The following is an 18,713-nucleotide window of genomic DNA, read 5'->3' as shown; positions in this document are numbered from 1 at the left end:
CTCCCTCAGCACCACTGGAGGAGAGATCTGAAAAGTAGCGTGCTTGGTGTCAATATTATCAGCCTCAAGCTCTTAGCTCTGCCAGTGTGTGCTGTTGTATGAAGGGTAACATTCAATTAACACCGGATTTTGGCATGGTATTACAGCAGGTGGCTGTTGGGCTACATGTTATGAATCTACTCTTTCAGCGTTTGGAATGAAAAGAGTAGAGGCAGACAGATGACCTGTGCTGAACTGTCTCAGCTCATCCCGCTTGACTTGCTCTCGTCTCTCGTATTGGAAAGCTTCTATTATTAGAGCATGATGGCTGGCTAGGGTGGATTGGTGGCCTGTTTCAGTCTTTTGGCGCATAAAGCATCTCAGAAGCTAATGTCTCTCTTTCCCTCCCTCCCCCCCCCCCCCCTCCCCGTCTAAGGTGTGTAAGGTTCTGAACACCACCAGTATGAATTGCTTTGCTCCGTCCCTGGTGGCAGAGTACCGTCCAGGTCTGGACACGGTCAAACACGCTGATGAGTTTGGGTTCATCTTCAACAACGTCCAGACTCTGCTAGTCTATAACAAAACCATCTTCCTCTACTACCCCAACCCATACTTTGAACCGCTCAGCACCAACGGAGTCCTGGAACAAAAGCCCGGATCGCCCATCATTCTTAAGGTATGGCAGAAGGACATGGGATTGTCATCAGTCAGTCAATCAAAATGATTCATGAAAGTCTTTTTACAGGGCCTTTACAGTAACTCGCCTCGATTTTAGAAACCAAAAGAGGGTTTAGGGGATTTGACAGCTAACATTAAACTGCAGTTATGCCTGAGGTATAAACATCTTAGTATGACAATGTGTTCTACAGTATAACTGTATCATAACTGCTGTATCATAACAAACAATACATTATTTTAAGATTACTTGAGGTTTCAATAATCCCCCCCCCCCCCCCACAGGGCAGAAACCTGGTGCCTCATGCCTCAGGGGGGGTGAAGCTCAACTACACTGTGTTGATCGGGGAGACCCCCTGCTCTGTCACCGTGTCTGAGACCCAGCTGCTGTGTGAGCCCCCTAACCTCACGGGCCAGTACAAAGTCATGGTACGTCAGTCATGTCTGTCCAAACACACACGCACGCGCGCACTGACACACACACAGCGGCTCGCACACACACATCCTCTTCCTGCCTCTCTATTCTGTCTCTCTGTGTGTCGGAGTGTCTACGTAGTTTCATTTCTGTAATGTTTGACCTGTAAACTCCATTATTCTGGCACGTTCGTGGTTGTTCTTTCAGGTCAAAGAGAGGGCAGTGTTACTGGGCTCTAGCCGTCAAAAGGTTCTGTTAGAATCCACCGCAATTATTTCTGCCAGTCTGCTCACTTATTGAGTGGAAGTCCCCAGAACTTCACTCTTCACTGTCCTCGATGACGGGGTGTGTTGGTGTGTTGCATTTGTGTTGTGTGTCTGCGTGTGTTTGTGTGTGTGTCTATGCGCTGGATGGGTTTATTTAACTGAATCTAATGTGTGTGCGTGCATGCCTGTGTGTGTGTGTTTGAATGTGTGTGTTTCTCTCTGTGTGTGTGTGTGTGTGTGTGTGTGTGTGTGTGTGTGTGTGTGTGTGTGTGTGTGTGTGTGTGTGTGTGTGTGTGTGTGTGTGTGTGTGTTTCTCTGTGTGTGTGTGTGTGTGTGTGTGTGTGTGTTTGAATGTGTGTTTCTCTGTGTATGTGTGTTTGAATGTGCGTGTGTGTGTGTGTGTGTGTGTGTGTGTGTGTGTGTTTGAATGTGTGTTTCTCTGTGTATGTGTGTTTGAATGTGTGTTTCTCTGTGTATGTGTGTTTGAATGTGCGTGATTCTCTGTGTGTTTGTGTGTGTGTGTGTGTGTGTGTGTGTGTGTGTGTGTGTGTGTGTGTGTGTGTGTGTGTGTGTGTGTGTGTGTGTGTGTGTGTGTGTGTGTGTGTGTGTGTGTGTGTGTGTGTGTGTGTGTGTGTGTGTGTGTGTGTGTGTGATATTCAGGTGCAGGTGGGTGGTCTCCATGTGTCTCCGGGGTCAGTAAACATCCTGTCAGACAGCCTGCTCACGCTCCCCGCCATCGTCAGCATCGCCGCCGGCGGAGGCCTCCTCCTCATCATCGTCATCCTCGTCCTCATTGCGTACAAACGCAAGTCGCGGGAGAATGACCTCACCCTGAAGCGCCTGCAGATGCAGATGGACAACCTGGAGTCCCGGGTCGCCCTGGAGTGCAAGGAAGGTGGGTAACACATTATTTAGATAGTCCATCTGTAGATGCTCTACAGAGTAGCAGGAGGCCATCAGTGACATTGATATGCAACAATGCGTCTTGAAAAAATCCATAGTTATTCAACAAATCAACCATAGACTATTAGTTGCAACTCTCACAAACTATCGTATAGACTACGGAAGGTCAGTTGAGCCCAGAGACAACAAAGTAATGCAATTACATTGGAAACTGAAATCAAAATGTCTGTGACGAGTACAACAATTACGTTTGGTCCTCTTCTGCTCTACAAAGCTGTTTCTGAGACACTTTGATTGCGGTCTCCTAGAAGGACTAATGACTGAGCTAGCAGGCTGAGTTCACAGGTTAAATGACGACAGTGAGAGTGCATTGACTGGTCTCCACTAAGGCGTGGTATAATCACATGAAAGACACAAATGGGTACTTCCGCGTAGTAAGTCAATTACTGGTACTGTGTGTTGCATAGCGTAATATAAGGTATTGTGAATCAGGGTCACTGAGTCAGGTTTTGTCTGACACACAGTCTCTGCTACTTTAGTTTGCTCTGTGTGTGTGACCCCGATCGTGACACACTAAATGCACATGGTGCTTGTCTATTGTTCACACACACTGACTCGTTCACTTACACACACACACACACTGATAAACACAACGTTTTCCTGTGAACAGATCTGGAACGGCATATCATCTTTATTTCATGCTGGCATTTTCTCTATCACGGATGCACAGGAAGCATAGTGTGTGTGTGTGTGTGTGGCATGTGTGTTCTGGTCTGTGTGTGTTTGCACAGAGTTTGTTGTAAAGGCATGGCCTCGTTTAAGATTGTGAAGGCAGGCTTAGTTAAAGCCTGATAAATCTGTGTTAGTGCTGAACTTTAATGTCCTACACACATGCACACACACACACACACACACACACACACACACACACACACACACACACACACACACACACACACGCTCATGCACACAAAAACAAATGAGAGTTCATCAAGGGTTATTTGGGAAGGGTAGTGGTTCTATGTGGAACCATACTGACTCAAATAACCCTTTGAGGCCTTCAATGGTTCTTTGCAGTTAAAAAAGGGTGATAAGTGATAACTAAAATGTATGGCCGGTGGGTCATTCTAATATTTTGGGACTTGGTTTTCTCACAGCTCTTTTTGTGCAACCGTGAGCCATTCCAGTTGATCTAATCTGATGTGTTATGCTATTAGATGTTACATACGACTATGGTCAGTGAAGGTGTTTTGTGAGAGACTCCCGTATAGCCTTGTGTCAATTGAGAACGGGTTGAATAAGTCAGTAGTTCTCAATTCTCTCCTTGTGTTATGTATTCCCTCCAGCCACCCTGAACACAGCTTTACCACTCTGAATGTAGACTGTCCCAACATAAAGGATGTATAGAAGACGGGTTGATGTTTATTGTCATGAATCTGGCCCTGGAGGCAGAACTGAGCGATTTCCGATGGGTGGGTACAGCTGCAAAGTCAAAATTGTCTGTATCGTAAAAATTCATGACATTTTTTTTATCGGTTTTTGGTTTTAATTTAGGGTTAGGTTTAAAATCAAGTTTTATGACTTTGTGGCTGTGCCAGCTAGTGACCACTCTGCAGAGCTGCCTCCAGGGCAAGATTCATGACAATAAATACCAACCTGCGTATAGAAGGCGGGACATACAAAATAAATAGTATACTAGAAGGGTACATCCTCCAAACACAGGAGGTTGGTGGCACCTTAATTGGCGAGGACAGGCCCGTGGCGATGGCTGGAGCGGTTTCCAGGTGTTTAATGCCATTCCATTCGCTCCGTTCCAGCCATTATTATGAGCCGTCCTCCCCTCAGCAGCCTCCTCTGCCTCCAAATGTCATTGCCTCGTTAATCTGAGTTGTGTCAGGGCGGTGGCAGAGTAGAGGAGTTAATAGTGAGCTCTATGTCTGTCGGGCTTTGGGCTGTTGTCGGGCCCAGCTGGGGGGAGTGAGCAGAGCAGCACATGGCTGCATGGGGTTTACAGAGATAAAGCCCTGGCCACAGTCAGACACACAGGCCAGGAGACAGGCCGAGAGGTCATGTTTAAACCAGTAGCTGTGGCCAGGAGGAGCTTAGTGCCCCGAGGGTGGATTTAGAAGGGCAGCTATAGGTACCTGGGTTCCACACCAGGGGTCTGAGTCTGAGCCCTGGGCTGGGGTAGCAGGGGGGCTGAGAGGGTAGGTGGGAAATATGGCTGTGATTGGCTGTAGAGAGGCTAAGGGGTCTCCCTCAGGGCAGTGCAGGACTCAGTCAGGATGGGGCCAATTAACCACCTCTCACCTGCAGCTGCTAACAGCAGGGGACCGACACACAGGAGCTCAGATACTGTACAGTACAGCCAATTTACTCGCCACCGGAAGGAAATGTGTGTTTGGGGGGGGTGTTATGTGTGTGTGTTTGGGGGGGGGGGGGGGGGGGTGTTATGTGTGTGTGTGTTTGGGGGGGGGTTATGTGTCTGTGTGTGTGTGAGTGTGAGAGAGAGAGAGAGAGAGAGAGAGAGAGAGAGAGAGAGAGAGAGAGAGAGAGAGAGCTTTTCTTCTTCCATGAAGTGTGTCTTGGGTTCAGTGTCAGGGTCACCATAGATAGAGGGCGTACATATTTATGCATGTAGATGTGCTCCATAGTTTCAGGTAGATTTTAAACTAGCAGGTCTGGAATCAGTTGATCTATACTAACAGCCCTGCTCATGTCTGCTCTGTCTACCCCCCCCTCCCACCAGCCTTTGCTGAGCTGCAGACGGACATCAATGAGCTGACAAGTGATCTGGACAGAGCTGGTATCCCTCACCTGGACTACAGGACCTACGCCATGAGAGTCCTCTTCCCTGGCATCGAGGACCACCCTGTTCTCAGAGAACTGGAGGTACGGAGAGACTGGAGGGGGGAGAGAAAATGGAGGGGGGAGTGGGAGAGTAAAAGAGAGGGAGGGGGGAGAGAGATAGAGACGAGGAAAGGAGGTAGATTGAGAGGGAGGGAGGGAGGGAGGGAAAGTGAGAGAGAGGAATTGGGAATTGATGGAGAAGTGATAAAGGAAGAGGGAAGAGAGAGAGAGGGGAAATGGTGAGAGCTTCAACATCACTCCCCTGCGGCATGCCCTCCATAAGCACCACAGTGCCCAGAGGGAGTCTGATACCGGTATGCAGCTCTGCCTCTCTACCCTCTGGCCTCACACACACACAGACAAATACACACACACCAGCACCACACACAGCACACATACACACACTCACACTCACACACAGGTCCCAGTACAGGGTCCTGGCACGCGTCTATTTCACCCACCAGCAGCTCCTTCATCAGGAGTAATGATGTGGGTAATGTCCTGTTCACTGGCGGCCATGGGACCCACCTCCTCTACTGGGGATAAACTGACTGGAGCACACTCAATACACTCACTCTGACTGGAGCACACTCAACACACTCACTCTGACTGGGGCACACTCAACACACTCACTGTGACTGGAGCACACTTAACACACTCACTCTGACTGGAGCACACTCAACACACTCACTCTGACTGGAGCACACTCAACACGCTCACTTTGACTGGAGCACACTCAACACACTCACTCTGACTGGAGCACACTCAACACACTCACTCTGACTGGAGCACACTCAACACACTCACTCTGACTGGAGCACACTCAACACACTCACTCTGACTGAAGCACACTCAATACGCTCACTCTGACTAGAGTACACTCAACACACTCACTCTGCCTGGAGCACACTCAACACGCTCACTCTGACTGGAGCACACTCAACACACTCACTCTGACTGGAGCACACTCAACACACTCACTCTGACTGGAGCACACTCAACACGCTCACTTTGACTGGAGCACACTCAACACACTCACTCTGACTGGAGCACACTCAACACACTCACTCTGACTGGAGCACACTCAACACACTCACTCTGACTGAAGCACACTCAATACGCTCACTCTGACTAGAGCACACTCAACACACTCACTCTGCCTGGAGCACACTCAACACGCTCACTCTGACTGGAGCACACTCAACACACTCACTCTGACTGGAGCACACTCAACACACTCACTCTGACTGGAGCACACTCAACACGCTCACTCTGACTGGAGCACACTCAATACGCTCACTCTGACTGGAGCACACTCAACACGCTCACTCTGACTGGATCACACTCAACACGCTCACTCTGACTGGAGCACACTCAACACGCTCACTCTGACTGGAGCACACTCAATACGCTCACTCTTACTGGAGCACACTCAACACGCTCACTCTGACTGGATCACACTCAACACGCTCACTCTGACTAGAGCACACTCAACACACTCACTCTGCCTGGAGCACACTCAACACGCTCACTCTGACTGGAGCACACTCAACACACTCACTCTGACTGGAGCACACTCAACACGCTCACTCTTACTGGAGCACACTCAACACGCTCACTCTGACTGGATCACACTCAACACCCTCCTTCTGACTGAAACACGCTGGGCTTCTTCATAACTATAGGAGAGTAGAGAGTGAGTTTGAGTTGCTGGACACGTTGACTTTATAAGGGACACAGAGACCTCATTCAGGGCAGAAGGTCCAATAGGAACGAAGTATACAATGTAGTACTTATGTCAAGCATTGAACAATCGGAATGTGTGTGAACATGTTTATGAACCTGTCGATGTGGTGGTGTGGTACGGTGTGTATTAACCCTCTGTGTCCCGGCCTGGCCTGTGTGTAGGTGTCAGGTAACGGTCAGCTGAACACAGAGAAGGCTCTGAAGCTCTTCGCTCAGCTCATCAACAACAAGGTGTTCCTGCTGACCTTCATCAGGACTCTGGAGCTCCAACGCTCCTTCTCCATGCGCGACCGCGGCAACGTGGCGTCGCTCATCATGACGGCGCTGCAGGGCAAACTGGAGTACGCCACCGACGTGCTCAAACACCTGCTCTCTGACCTCATCGACAAGAACCTGGAGAGCAAGAACCACCCCAAGCTGCTGCTGCGCCGGTAGGAGACACACACACTGCTACACACACACACGTGCATACACACACACGCGCGCTCTAGGCACACATTACGCGTACACACAAATACTCACTCACACAACTGCTATGGGCGTACTGGAAGGGGAAGAGATAGTGGAGGTTGAATGGGAGGATGCTGATGAAAGATGCATGCCTTAAGGAGGGGACCAGAATGATGCATTCATCTACCAATTGTATTGATTCCATTCATCAAGATAATAAGTACTTCATTTACAATGGCAAGACATTCATTTGATCAACAATGACTTATCTTGTGTAGAAATATCCTTTGAATTCTCAGCAAAGATGGGAAGAGAGTTGTACCAATTGAGGGTTTCATTTGGGGCTGTTTGCTACAGTAGGAAAATAACGGGAAATGTAAATTATTATGTGGATTATAATTAGTGGACATTTTTTGTAGGGTTTGATACATTTTTCGGGAAGGAAAGTCAAGTCTGAAATGTTAGAGTGGAAATTGCAAACTTCAGAAGCCTTTTTGAGGCTCAAATACACTATGTTTTACATTTCCTGCATTGCAGTAAAGTTCTTCTTCAACAGGGTGATCACATTATCATCTCTCCCTCTTTCTCGCTCTCTCTCCTTCCTTCATCTCCCTCTCTCTCACTCTCTCACTCCCTCCCCCTCTCTTTCTTTCTCTCTCTCTCTCTCTCTCTCCCCCCCTCTCTCTCCCTCCTCTTAGTCTTGGAGTCCACAGTTGTACCACTGTCAGTCTCACTTATCCTCTAAACTCTTAAACGCTGGCTCCTCATCAAACATTCAGCAGCAGCCCAACTTCTGTCTCCTATCTAGATTGTTTTCCGCACGACTCAGGCCGTTGTGCTGAATCTTTTAGCGTAATGGCTGCCATCTTAGCAGGTGACCAGGTGACCATCCCCTGAGCACTCAGCTCCTGTTCTCTAGCCCAGCAGTGTGAGGACACAAGGACTGGCCTCCTCATGTGACAGACTATTCTTAATCCAGACTCCAATACTAATTGTCCACGATGTTCAGTATTGTTAATAGTCACAGTGAATAAATGGGAGAGAAAGGATAGGAGAGAGGCTACTGACAGAGGTAAATAGACCTGGATAATGTTTTAAACACGCCATGCCACAGCTGCCCTGTAGTTTCCATCATCTCCCGTCATTAGGAACACAACGCATTAATCCACAGGTCCTGCTGGTCTGGCCTTCAGACATCAACATTCATTTTGTTTCTTAACATAACGCTCCCTTTCTTCAAAATCATTTTTAGGATTACCGTTGGGACACGCTGCTTCTTTTCTCTTGACGTTTTTCTTGTGGCTTATTGTGGCACACGGACAGTTGGCACGAGACACAGAGAGAAACCCTCTACCTCGTAGAGAAATGGAGCTTCTCTGTAACCCTCAGTGATTGTTGGTGTTGTCATTACTGGGGGGATGGGGGTTGCCTAGGCTTTGTTTTGGTTCTCCTGTTTAATTGTCTTTGTTCTGCTCTGATGGCAGCTCATCAATTAGCAGCTGATAACAGGATGGCTGGGCCTGTTATTGTGTTTAGGCCTGAACCCTCTCTACCTATTCATGAATTAGTCCAGCTCTGCCTTCCATCTCTTTCTCTCCTGATGTCGTGTCTGTCTGTGTGCCAGCTGGCACCCTATTTCCTATGTAGTGCACTACTTTTGACTGGAGCCCGATGGACTCTACATAGGAAATAAGGGTTTGGGACGGACTGTACTGTTCTGCATATGACTGTACATCTCAGAGTGGGAGGGACAGTAGACAGCTTGGTGAGCCTCCGGGAGGGCCATAGGGAAGTGCATGAGTAACATGTAATGTCTTGGAGGCCTTTAGCAGAGACTCCTGATGGGTTCTTGGGAAGTGGAGACGAAAAACGTTGCACCTCTATGCCGGTGTCCCGAATGGCTCTATACAGAGTGGCGTTTGGACGCAGCCTATACGGCGGCGTACTGTACAGTATCTGAGGCAGCAGGAGAAGCACTATCAGGGACTCGCTAGTAGTGCATGACGGTGCAGTATGAATTATCAGTGACTGTAACAGCACCGGACCTGGGCTACACGGTCAGGGGAGAGAGCCACCACACATACAGGAAGTTACCCGGGTCTCATACATATTACATATAACATATAACAGGGTCACATCGTGGTGAGTTTTGAGCGCGCCGGCTGAATGGCTCTATCTGCTACCCACACACACACACACACACACACACACACACACACACACACACACACACACACACACACACACACACACACACACACACACACACACACACACACACACATGCATTCTGCTACAGCGAAGCATTTTCTGTAGTACTCACAGTAGAATGTCCATAATATCCATAACAGGGATCCTGTAGATATTTGTGTATATGGGAGCTGTAGAAAGAACAATAGCTGTCCCCATGCTTTAGCCGGTTGTGGCTATCAGTCCTGAAATATATATGGGAAATATATTTCAAGATATATTTGAGCCAAATGTTTTCTCTGCATGTCTGTGTCCATATAGTTTAGTTAGAGTAGGATATTCGGAACATGTAGCGTTGAGTCACTAGACACTAAAAGCATAAACACACATGCATACATACTTTAAAAGCAGGTAGGATGAGCAAAGCAAGACAATAATTAGCTAATAATATTATCCACCGATAATACACACTAAAGAGACATACAGGATGAAGATATATAGTAGCAGGTACACACCTTAGACAGCACTGCCCGAAGGCATTCCCACACGTCATGGCAGTATGTTTGTGTGTGTGCGTGCGTGTTTGCGTGTGCGCATGCGTGTTTGTGTGTGCGCATGCGTGTTTGCGTGTGCGAATGCCTGTGTATACGTGTATGTGCACTCAACGCGTGTGTCCGCTGAGCGGGTGTGTGTGTTGACCACAGACTCTACCGGTGTGGGAGTGAGGCAATAGTGGGGTAGCTATGTGTCAGGGGGGGCTGGGGGCCCATGGGCGAGGAGGGCAGGAGGGCTTCTCTCTCAGACAGGTCAGCAATAGGATCTGATTGGACCTTTTTAATCATTGGGGTGGTCTCCAGGTGATGATGGAGTGCCACGCTAGCTTTTGGCCCGTTCCACCGCAGAGAGAGAGAGAGAGGATAGCGAGAAGGGGGGGTGAAGAGAGTGAGAGGCAGAGTGAGAGAAAATAAGCAAAAGGGAGAGGAGGAGTATGGAGAGGGAGATGGGGGAGAGAGAGATGAAAGCAGAGGGTGAGAGGCGGAGGAAGGGGAAACTAGGAGAGGGAGGAAACCGATGGGCACCAGTCTTGGCAAGTGTGATCTTGTGTGAAAGGTGTTTTGGGGTTACCAGGGTACATTAGACATGCAACACGCCTGTTCACACCGTAATTAGCATTTACTCTGCTCTCTCTCTCTCTCTCTCTCTCTCTCTCTCTCTCTCACACACACACACACACACACACACACACACACACAAACCTCTTTCTCTTTAAATAAAGACGAGCATCACATCAATAGGTCAATCATTTACTAACTGCTAGTATGTTACTATTTCACCTATTCTTCATAGATGTATAAATGATAGACGATAAGAACTGTTCGAACAAAGGTTCGTTAACCTTATATTCACCCTGTTACTACAACTGAAATATAATTCTACGTATTGATCTTAGGAATAGGCTACTGAACATTGGTATACATGTCTCTTAGGGAAGGAAAGAGCAGGAGCTCAGTGAGTAAAGGTGATTAATGGGATTCACTGTGGTGGAAAAACCAACCATGTTGGATATTATGGGGAAAGTCAACAGAATGTACAGACACACACACACACACACACACACACACACACACACACACACACACAGAGAGAGATATACAGTTGAAGTCGGGAAGTTTACATATACTTAGGTTGGAGTTATTTAAAACTTGTTTTTCAACCACTACAAATTTCTTGTTAACAAACTATACTTTTGGCAAGTCGGTTAGGACATCTACTTTGTGCATGACACAAGTCATTTTTCCAACAATTGTTTACAGACAGATTATTTCACTTATAATTCACTGTATCACAATTCCAGTGGGTCAGAAGTTTACATACACTAAGTTGACTGTGCCTTTAAACAGCTTGGAAAATTCCAGAAAATGAGGTCATGTCTTTAGAAGCTTCTGATAGGCTACTTGACATCATTTGAGTCAATTGGAGGTGTACCTGTGGATGTATTTCAAGGCCTACCTTCAAACTCAGTGTCTTTTTGCTTGACATCATGGGAAAATCAATTAAATCAGCCAAGACCTCAGAAGAATTGTAGACCTTTACAAGTCTGGTCACCAAAAATAGAACTGTTTGGCCATAATGACCATTTTTATGTTTGGAGGAAAAAGGGGGAGGCTTGCAAGCCGAAGAACACCATCCCAACCGTGAAGCACGGGGGTGGCAGCATCATGTTGTGGGGGTGCTTTGCTGCAGGAGGGACTGGTGCACTTCACAAAATAGATGGCATCATGAGACAGGGAAATTATGTGTCAGGTTTTGGCCAGGACTGTTCTGTTTTTTTGTCACTAGATGTCCCCATTGCACCTTTTTTGTACCTTTTGTTTTTCCCTTGCTCTAATTATTGTTTGCACCTGTATGTCGTTCCCTTGTTAGTATTTAATCCCTGTGTGTTCCTCAGTTCCTTGCTCAGTGTTTGTATGTTAGCACCCAGCCCCAGCCCAAGCCTTGTTGTGAACATATATTTTTCTCTTGTTGGATTTTCCAGAGGTTCTCTGGTTTTGTTCTTTTGTATTTTGGATTAGTCTTTTAAGGTTTGTTTTTCCCTTGCTGTTTTTACCACTTTGTGGATTTCTTTGTATTTTGGAAGATATCTATTTTTTATTAAACCACCATCTCTAGTACTGCTGTGTCTGCCTCATCTTCTGGGTTCTGCCGATTTAGTGACTGTTTCTCGCACCGGGTCCTGACAGAAACACTGAGCCATTAAAATGAACCCAGAGGCAGCCAGTACCCAGGACTTTTTTCCCATGCTGTCCCACCACGAGGGGACTGTCCAACGTCACGAAGCTGCTCTGGTTCATCAAGAGGCCTTAATGGCTGGACATTCTCAACTTCTGTCGGAGATGATGACTTCCATAAAGCAGATTTCTGATCAACTTTCTCCTGCAACCGCTTCTGCTCCAGTTCATCAGATTCAAGTGCCCGTGGCAGTTAACCCCCTGGCTGAACCTCGTCTGCCACCTCCCCAACGGTTCTCAGGTGATCCGAGTGGTTGTAAGGGGTTTTTCACCCAATGTTCTCTCTCCTTCGAGCTGCAACCCTCGTCATTTCCCACCGACCGGTCCAAGATAGCATATATCATCACCCTGCTGTCGGAAAAAGCCCTAGCCTGGGCTACTGCTGTGTGGGATGCCCAAAGTCCCTGCTGTGCCAGCTACTCTACCTTTGCTGAAGAATTCAAGCGAGTGTTTCAAGGTCCTACCAGCGGTCCTGACTCAGCCAAACAGCTCCTGACTCTCCGCCAAGGTCGGCGCAGCGTGACGGACTATGCCATCCAGTTCCGCACGGTGGCAGCAGCGAGTGGCTGGAATGACGAGGCGCTCACAGTGTGCTTTTTGAAGGGTCTTTCCGACACCATCCAAGATGAACTGGCCACTCGGGAACCACCGGACAACCTCGAGTCCCTGATCAAGTTGGCTTCACGCATAGACCAGCGTCTGAGAGAGAGAGAGCTCAACCGTAGATCTCTCACCCTAGCTCCTATCGGTCCCAGCTCCGAGTCTCCACCTTTATCCCCGCTGACTCCACCGGAACCCATGCAGGTTGGACGCATCTCCCAGGCTGAGAGAGACCGCCGGATGAGGGAGCGATGCTGTCTATATTGCGGCAAACCGGGCCATTTCCTCTCCACGTGTCCCGGGCTCCAGGGAAAACGCACTCTCCCGTGCAGGCCTGGGAGGACGGTAACGGGAAACATAACCTCCTCTCATCCATCCAACTCCCGCCTGCTCATTCCAGTTACCCTTTCCTGGGACAACCACGAGCTTCCCCTTCAAGCCTTGGTAGACTCTGGAGCCGCAGGTAACTTCATGGATGGTGTCTGGGCGAAGGAGAATGGCGTTCCCTCTGAACCTCTAAGTGACCCCATAAGGGTTACTACGTTGGATGGAAGCCCTTTGGGATCTGGACTTGTCACTCGTGTCACTACCCCCTTGCGTCTTTCAGTTTCCCAACACCAGGAAGTGATGAACTTTCATCTGACCTCGTGTTCCGAGTTCCCTCTCGTCCTTGGATACCCCTGGCTTCACAGCCATAACCCTCACACCGACTGGTCTGTGGGCACTATCAAGCAGTGGGGTCCTACGTGCCAAGCCACTTGTATCTTCCCAAGTTCCCCGAGTTCCCCTCCCGAGTCTCTAGAATCCATCGACCTGTCCCGAGTTCCCGAGTGTTACCATGACCTCAAACCGGTATTTAGCAAACAGAGGGCCACCAAACTACCACCCCATAGACCTTACGATTGCCCCATCGACCTGTTTCCGGGCACCTGCCCTCCCAGGGGTCGGATCTTTTCCCTATCTCCTCCCGAACGAGCTGCTATGGATACCTACATCAAGGACGCTCTGGCAGCAGGCCTCATGCGTCCATCCACCTCGCCGGCGGGAGCAGGGTTTTTCTTTGTGGCCAAAAAAGACGGGGGATTACGTCCTTGCATCGACTACCGGGGACTTAATGCCATAACCGTCCGTAACCGCTACCCGCTACCCCTTATGGCCACAGCCTTTGAGCTGCTCCAGGAAGCAGTGGTCTTCACTAAGCTTGACCTGCGGAACGCATACCATCTTGTGCGGATCAAACCCGGTGACGAGTGGAAGACCGCTTTCAACACGCCTACTGGTCACTACGAATACTTGGTGATGCCCTTCGGCCTGACCAACGCCCCGGCTGTGTTCCAAGCGCTCATAAACGATGTGCTTAGGGATATGCTTAACATTTTCGTGTTTGTTTACTTGGATGACATCCTCATCTTTTCGAGCTCCCTTCAAGAACACACTAAGCATGTCAGACAAGTGCTCAAACGCCTCCTAGACAGCCATTTGTACGTTAAGCCGGAAAAGTGTGAATTCCATTCCTCTCGAGTACAGTTCCTGGGATTTGTAGTGGAACCCGGTCGAGTCCAGATGGACCCCAAGAAGGTAGGGGCGGTAGCAGATTGGCCCACCCCCAAGTCCGTTAAGGAAGTTCAGCGTTTCCTGGGCTTCACTAACTTCTACCGCAAGTTCATCAAGAACTTCAGCTCGGTGGCAGCCCCTCTCTCAGCTTTAACCAAGGGTGGCAACACAAGGTTTCTGTGGGGAAGAGAAGCTGAGACGGCCTTCCAAGGACTCAAGCAGCGCATCCTCTCTGCTCCCATCCTGACACTACCGACGGCGGATGAACCTTTTGTGGTGGAGGTAGACGCATCAGAGGTTGGTGTTGGAGCTGTCCTGTCTCAGAGGGGTGAAGACAAGAGGCTTCATCCTTGCGCCTTCTTCTCTCACCGGCTTACCCCGGCCGAGAGGAATTACGATGTGGGGGATCGTGAACTCCTAGCGGTTAAGATGGCATTGAAGGAATGGAGACACTGGCTCGAGGGGGCTTCTCAACCGTTTCAAGTGCTTACGGACCACAAAAATCTGGAGTATATCCAGCAGGCGAAGCGGTTGAACTCCAGACAAGCTCGATGGTCTCTTTTCTTCAGCCGATTCCAGTTTATTCTCACCTATAGACCCGGGTCGAAGAATCTCAAACCGGATGCCTTGTCACGAGTCTACTCTCCTGCCATTCGAGAAGATACTGACATGACTGTTCTTCCTGCCGCTAAGATCGTGGCTCCGATCTCGTGGCAAGTGGAGGATACCGTGAAACAAGCTCAAGCCATCGAACCGGGCCCTGGAGGAGGTCCTGCTAATCGGTTGTTTGTTCCCAAGGCAGCAAGGTCCCAAGTCCTTCTGTGGGGGCACTCCTCTCGCCTCACCTGTCACCCGGGCGTAGGTCGCACCTTGGAGTTCATCCAGCGTAAGTTCTGGTGGCCCACCATAAAAGAAGACGTTGCCACTTTCGTCAAGGCCTGTTCCGTGTGCTGCCAGGGCAAATCTTCTCACCTCCGCCCTCAAGGACTCCTTCACCCCTTATCTATTCCCCACCGACCCTGGTCCCATATCTCGCTGGACTTTATTACTGGCCTTCCTCCGTCCCATGGTAATACTACGATCCTAGTCATCATCGACAGGTTTTCTAAGGCGGCCAGGTTTGTTCCCTTGACCAAATTACCTTCTGCCAAGGAAACAGCTGAGTTGGTGATTAACCATGTGTTCCGAGTCTTTGGCATCCCGCAAGATATGGTTTCCGACAGAGGTCCCCAGTTCGCCTCAAGGTTTTGGAAGGCCTTCTGCCAACTCATAGGGGCCACGGCCAGTTTATCTTCAGGGTACCATCCGGAGTCCAACGGCCAAACTGAGAGGATGAATCAGGAGCTGGAAACCACCCTCAGATGTATGGTTTCCAACAACCCATCCACATGGTCATCCTTCATTGTTTGGGCCGAGTACGCGCACAACACCTTGTGCTCCTCCTCCACTGGTATATCCCCGCACGAGTGTCAGTTTGGCTATGCTCCTCTATTGTTCCCGGACCAGGAGGCAGAAGTCAGAGTGCCTTCAGCCTCGAGGTTCATCAGACGCTGTCGGCTTACGTGGAAGAAGGCCCGTCTTAATCTTCTGCGTTCCTCACAGCAGTACCAACGACAAGCCAACAGACGTCGCCGTCCCGGTCCTACCCTGTACCCCGGCCAGAGAGTATGGCTCTCAACAAAAAACTTACCGCTACGGGTGGAGTCTCGCAAGCTGTCCCAGAGATTCATCGGACCCTTTAAGATTGCCAGGAGAGTCAATCCCGTTACTTTTCGCCTGCACTTACCCAGATCCCTTAAAATCAATCCCACATTTCACATTTCTTTATTAAAACCTGTTGTTTTTTCTCCCCTTATTCCGGCAGGCAGACCTCCGCCCCGTGTCATCGGAGGCCAGTCGGCTTATACCGTCCACCGGATACTGGACTCCCGCCGGGTGCAGCGGTCCTGGCAGTATCTGGTGGACTGGGAAGGCTACGGTCCCGAGGAGCGCTCCTGGGTTCCTGCCAAGGACATACTGGACCCTGACCTCATTCGTCAGTTCAGGGCCCTCCACCCTGAGAAGGCTGGTAGGAACGTCAGGAGCCGTTCCTAGGAGGGGGATTCTGTCAGGTTTTGGCCAGGACTGTTCTGGTTTTTTGTCACTAGATGTCCCCATTGCACCTTTTTTGTACCTTTTGTTTTTCCCTTGCTCTAATTATTGTTTGCACCTGTATGTCGTTCCCTTGTTAGTATTTAATCCCTGTGTGTTCCTCAGTTCCTTGCTCAGTGTTTGTATGTTAGCACCCAGCCCCAGCCCAAGCCTTGTTGTGAACATATATTTTTCTCTTGTTGGATTTTCCAGAGGTTCTCTGGTTTTGTTCTTTTGTATTTTGGATTAGTCTTTTAAGGTTTGTTTTTCCCTTGCTGTTTTTACCACTTTGTGGATTTCTTTGTATTTTGGAAGATATCTATTTTTTATTAAACCACCATCTCTAGTACTGCTGTGTCTGCCTCATCTTCTGGGTTCTGCCGATTTAGTGACTGTTTCTCGCACCGGGTCCTGACATTATGTGGATATATTGAAGCAACATCTCAAGACATCAGTCAGGAAGTTAAAGCTTGGTCGCAAATGGGTCTTCCAAATGGACAATGACCACAAGCATGCTTCCAAAGTTGTGGCAAAATGGCTTAAGGATAACAAATTCAAGGTATTGGAGTGGCCATCACAAAGCCCTGACCTCAATCCTATAGGAAATGTGTGGGCAGAGCTGAAAAAGTGTGTGCGAGCAAGGATGTCTACAAACCTGACTCAGTTACACCAGCTCTGTCAGGAGGAATGGGCCAAAATTCCCCCAACTTATTGTGGGAAGCTTGTGGAAGGCTACCCGAAACATTTGACCCAAGTTAAACAATTTAAAGGCAATGCTACCAAATACTAATTGAGTGTATGTAAACTTCTGACCCACTGGGAATGTGATGAAAGAAATAAAAGCTGAAATAAATCATTCTCTCTACTATTATTCTGACATTTCACATTCTTAAAATAAAGTGGTGATCCTAACTGACCTAAAACAGGGAATTTTTACTAGGATTAAATGTCAGGAATTGTGACAGCAGACATTAACTCCTGTCTAAGGTTATATTATGAGTGCAATGGGGTGGGTGGCTATGTACTCATCCCTGCCAGTGGCCTTATGTTATTATAGTTTCACAGTAGCAGAAACTACAAGCCCATTGTCCACTCAGTAATCTAACTCCACGTGTTTCACCATGTAACCATTTGACCAATACAAAGGAGCCAGAGAATAGCTTCCATGAATGGCCCAGAGGCACAGGCAAGAGTAAGGCGACAAGCCAAGGTCACGGCTTTATATACGGAGTCTATTCATACTTCCATGTTGTTTTGAGGATCCTTTTCCATTCTGAGAGAATGCGCTCCAAATCAATACTTTAGGTCTAAAGGTTTTGTTCCCCTCCCTGACTGTAGTGGAGTCTTTCTACCTGTGAGTCTACAGAACATTAGATTGATTCCCCCTAAGGGCTTTCTGAACATGGTATCTATGTTTTGACAACCTGCCGACTTCAACCTACTTACTTTCCCATTTCAATGTGTTTATCTGCTTTCAAACCTTTTAGTGAGACTCTGTGACTCAGTTTTTTCATATTGCTCTCTTTCGCGTTCTCTGTCTCTTTCTCTCTCGCGTTCTCTCCATCACTTCACCTAGCTCTAACCCTTTCCGTCTTCCTTTAGAGACATTCTTCATGAGGCTTGTGTACTCATTAATGATCCCCTACCTGCGTGCACCGAGCTCTCACTCCATCCCCTGTCCCTCTCTCTTTTGTAGAGCTTTCTGTTTTCTCTCTCGTTGTATATCTCTCTGTCTCTCTCCCCCGTCTAACAAATTAAACGACAGAGCAGTAGCTAGTTTCCAATCGCCTTCAGTCTTTTTCTCCTCTGTGTTTTTCTAATGAGATTCCTGTCCATGCGTTGAGCTGCTAGAATGGGTTATTAGGGACCTGGAATGTTGTGTATATGCGCCATCCCATTGTAAAGACATTCTACTGCTGATCTGCCCCCCTCAAACTATTTGCCAGCATTAGGCCCCAGTCTTAATGCACTGTAGGATAATGAAAATCCTGATGTTCATTAATGAAACTCAATTAAAAGAACGAGGGAAGTGGAGATAGGGGGAGGGGGAAAAGGCCCCCCGTTCAAAAGCCTTTATTTCACTTTCCTTCCACGGGGACTTGCTGAGCTTATTAAAATGCCTAATCGCTTCCATTAACTTCTTCGAAATGGAGGAGGGGCTGTGAC

At 48.4% G+C, this 18,713-nt stretch overlaps 1 protein-coding gene across 1 annotated transcript in view; it reads left to right on the top strand.

Moving 5' to 3' along the window:
* The window catches only part of plxna2 (plexin A2), a 321,281-nt gene that overhangs the window by 271,377 nt on the left and 31,191 nt on the right, over positions 1–18,713 (top strand). The window contains exons 18-22 of the mRNA XM_071347743.1: positions 416–655; positions 940–1,083; positions 1,996–2,230; positions 4,988–5,130; positions 6,997–7,265. Of these exons, the coding sequence (XP_071203844.1) occupies positions 416–655; positions 940–1,083; positions 1,996–2,230; positions 4,988–5,130; positions 6,997–7,265 (1,031 nt within the window). The remainder of the gene's footprint in view (positions 1–415; positions 656–939; positions 1,084–1,995; positions 2,231–4,987; positions 5,131–6,996; positions 7,266–18,713) is intronic.

The sequence above is a fragment of the Salvelinus alpinus genome, chromosome 17, assembly GCF_045679555.1.
Source record: "Salvelinus alpinus chromosome 17, SLU_Salpinus.1, whole genome shotgun sequence".
NCBI lineage: Eukaryota > Metazoa > Chordata > Actinopteri > Salmoniformes > Salmonidae > Salvelinus > Salvelinus alpinus.
The sequence above is the reverse complement of the archived record's forward strand: the minus strand, read 5'-3'. Positions and strand labels throughout refer to the sequence as shown.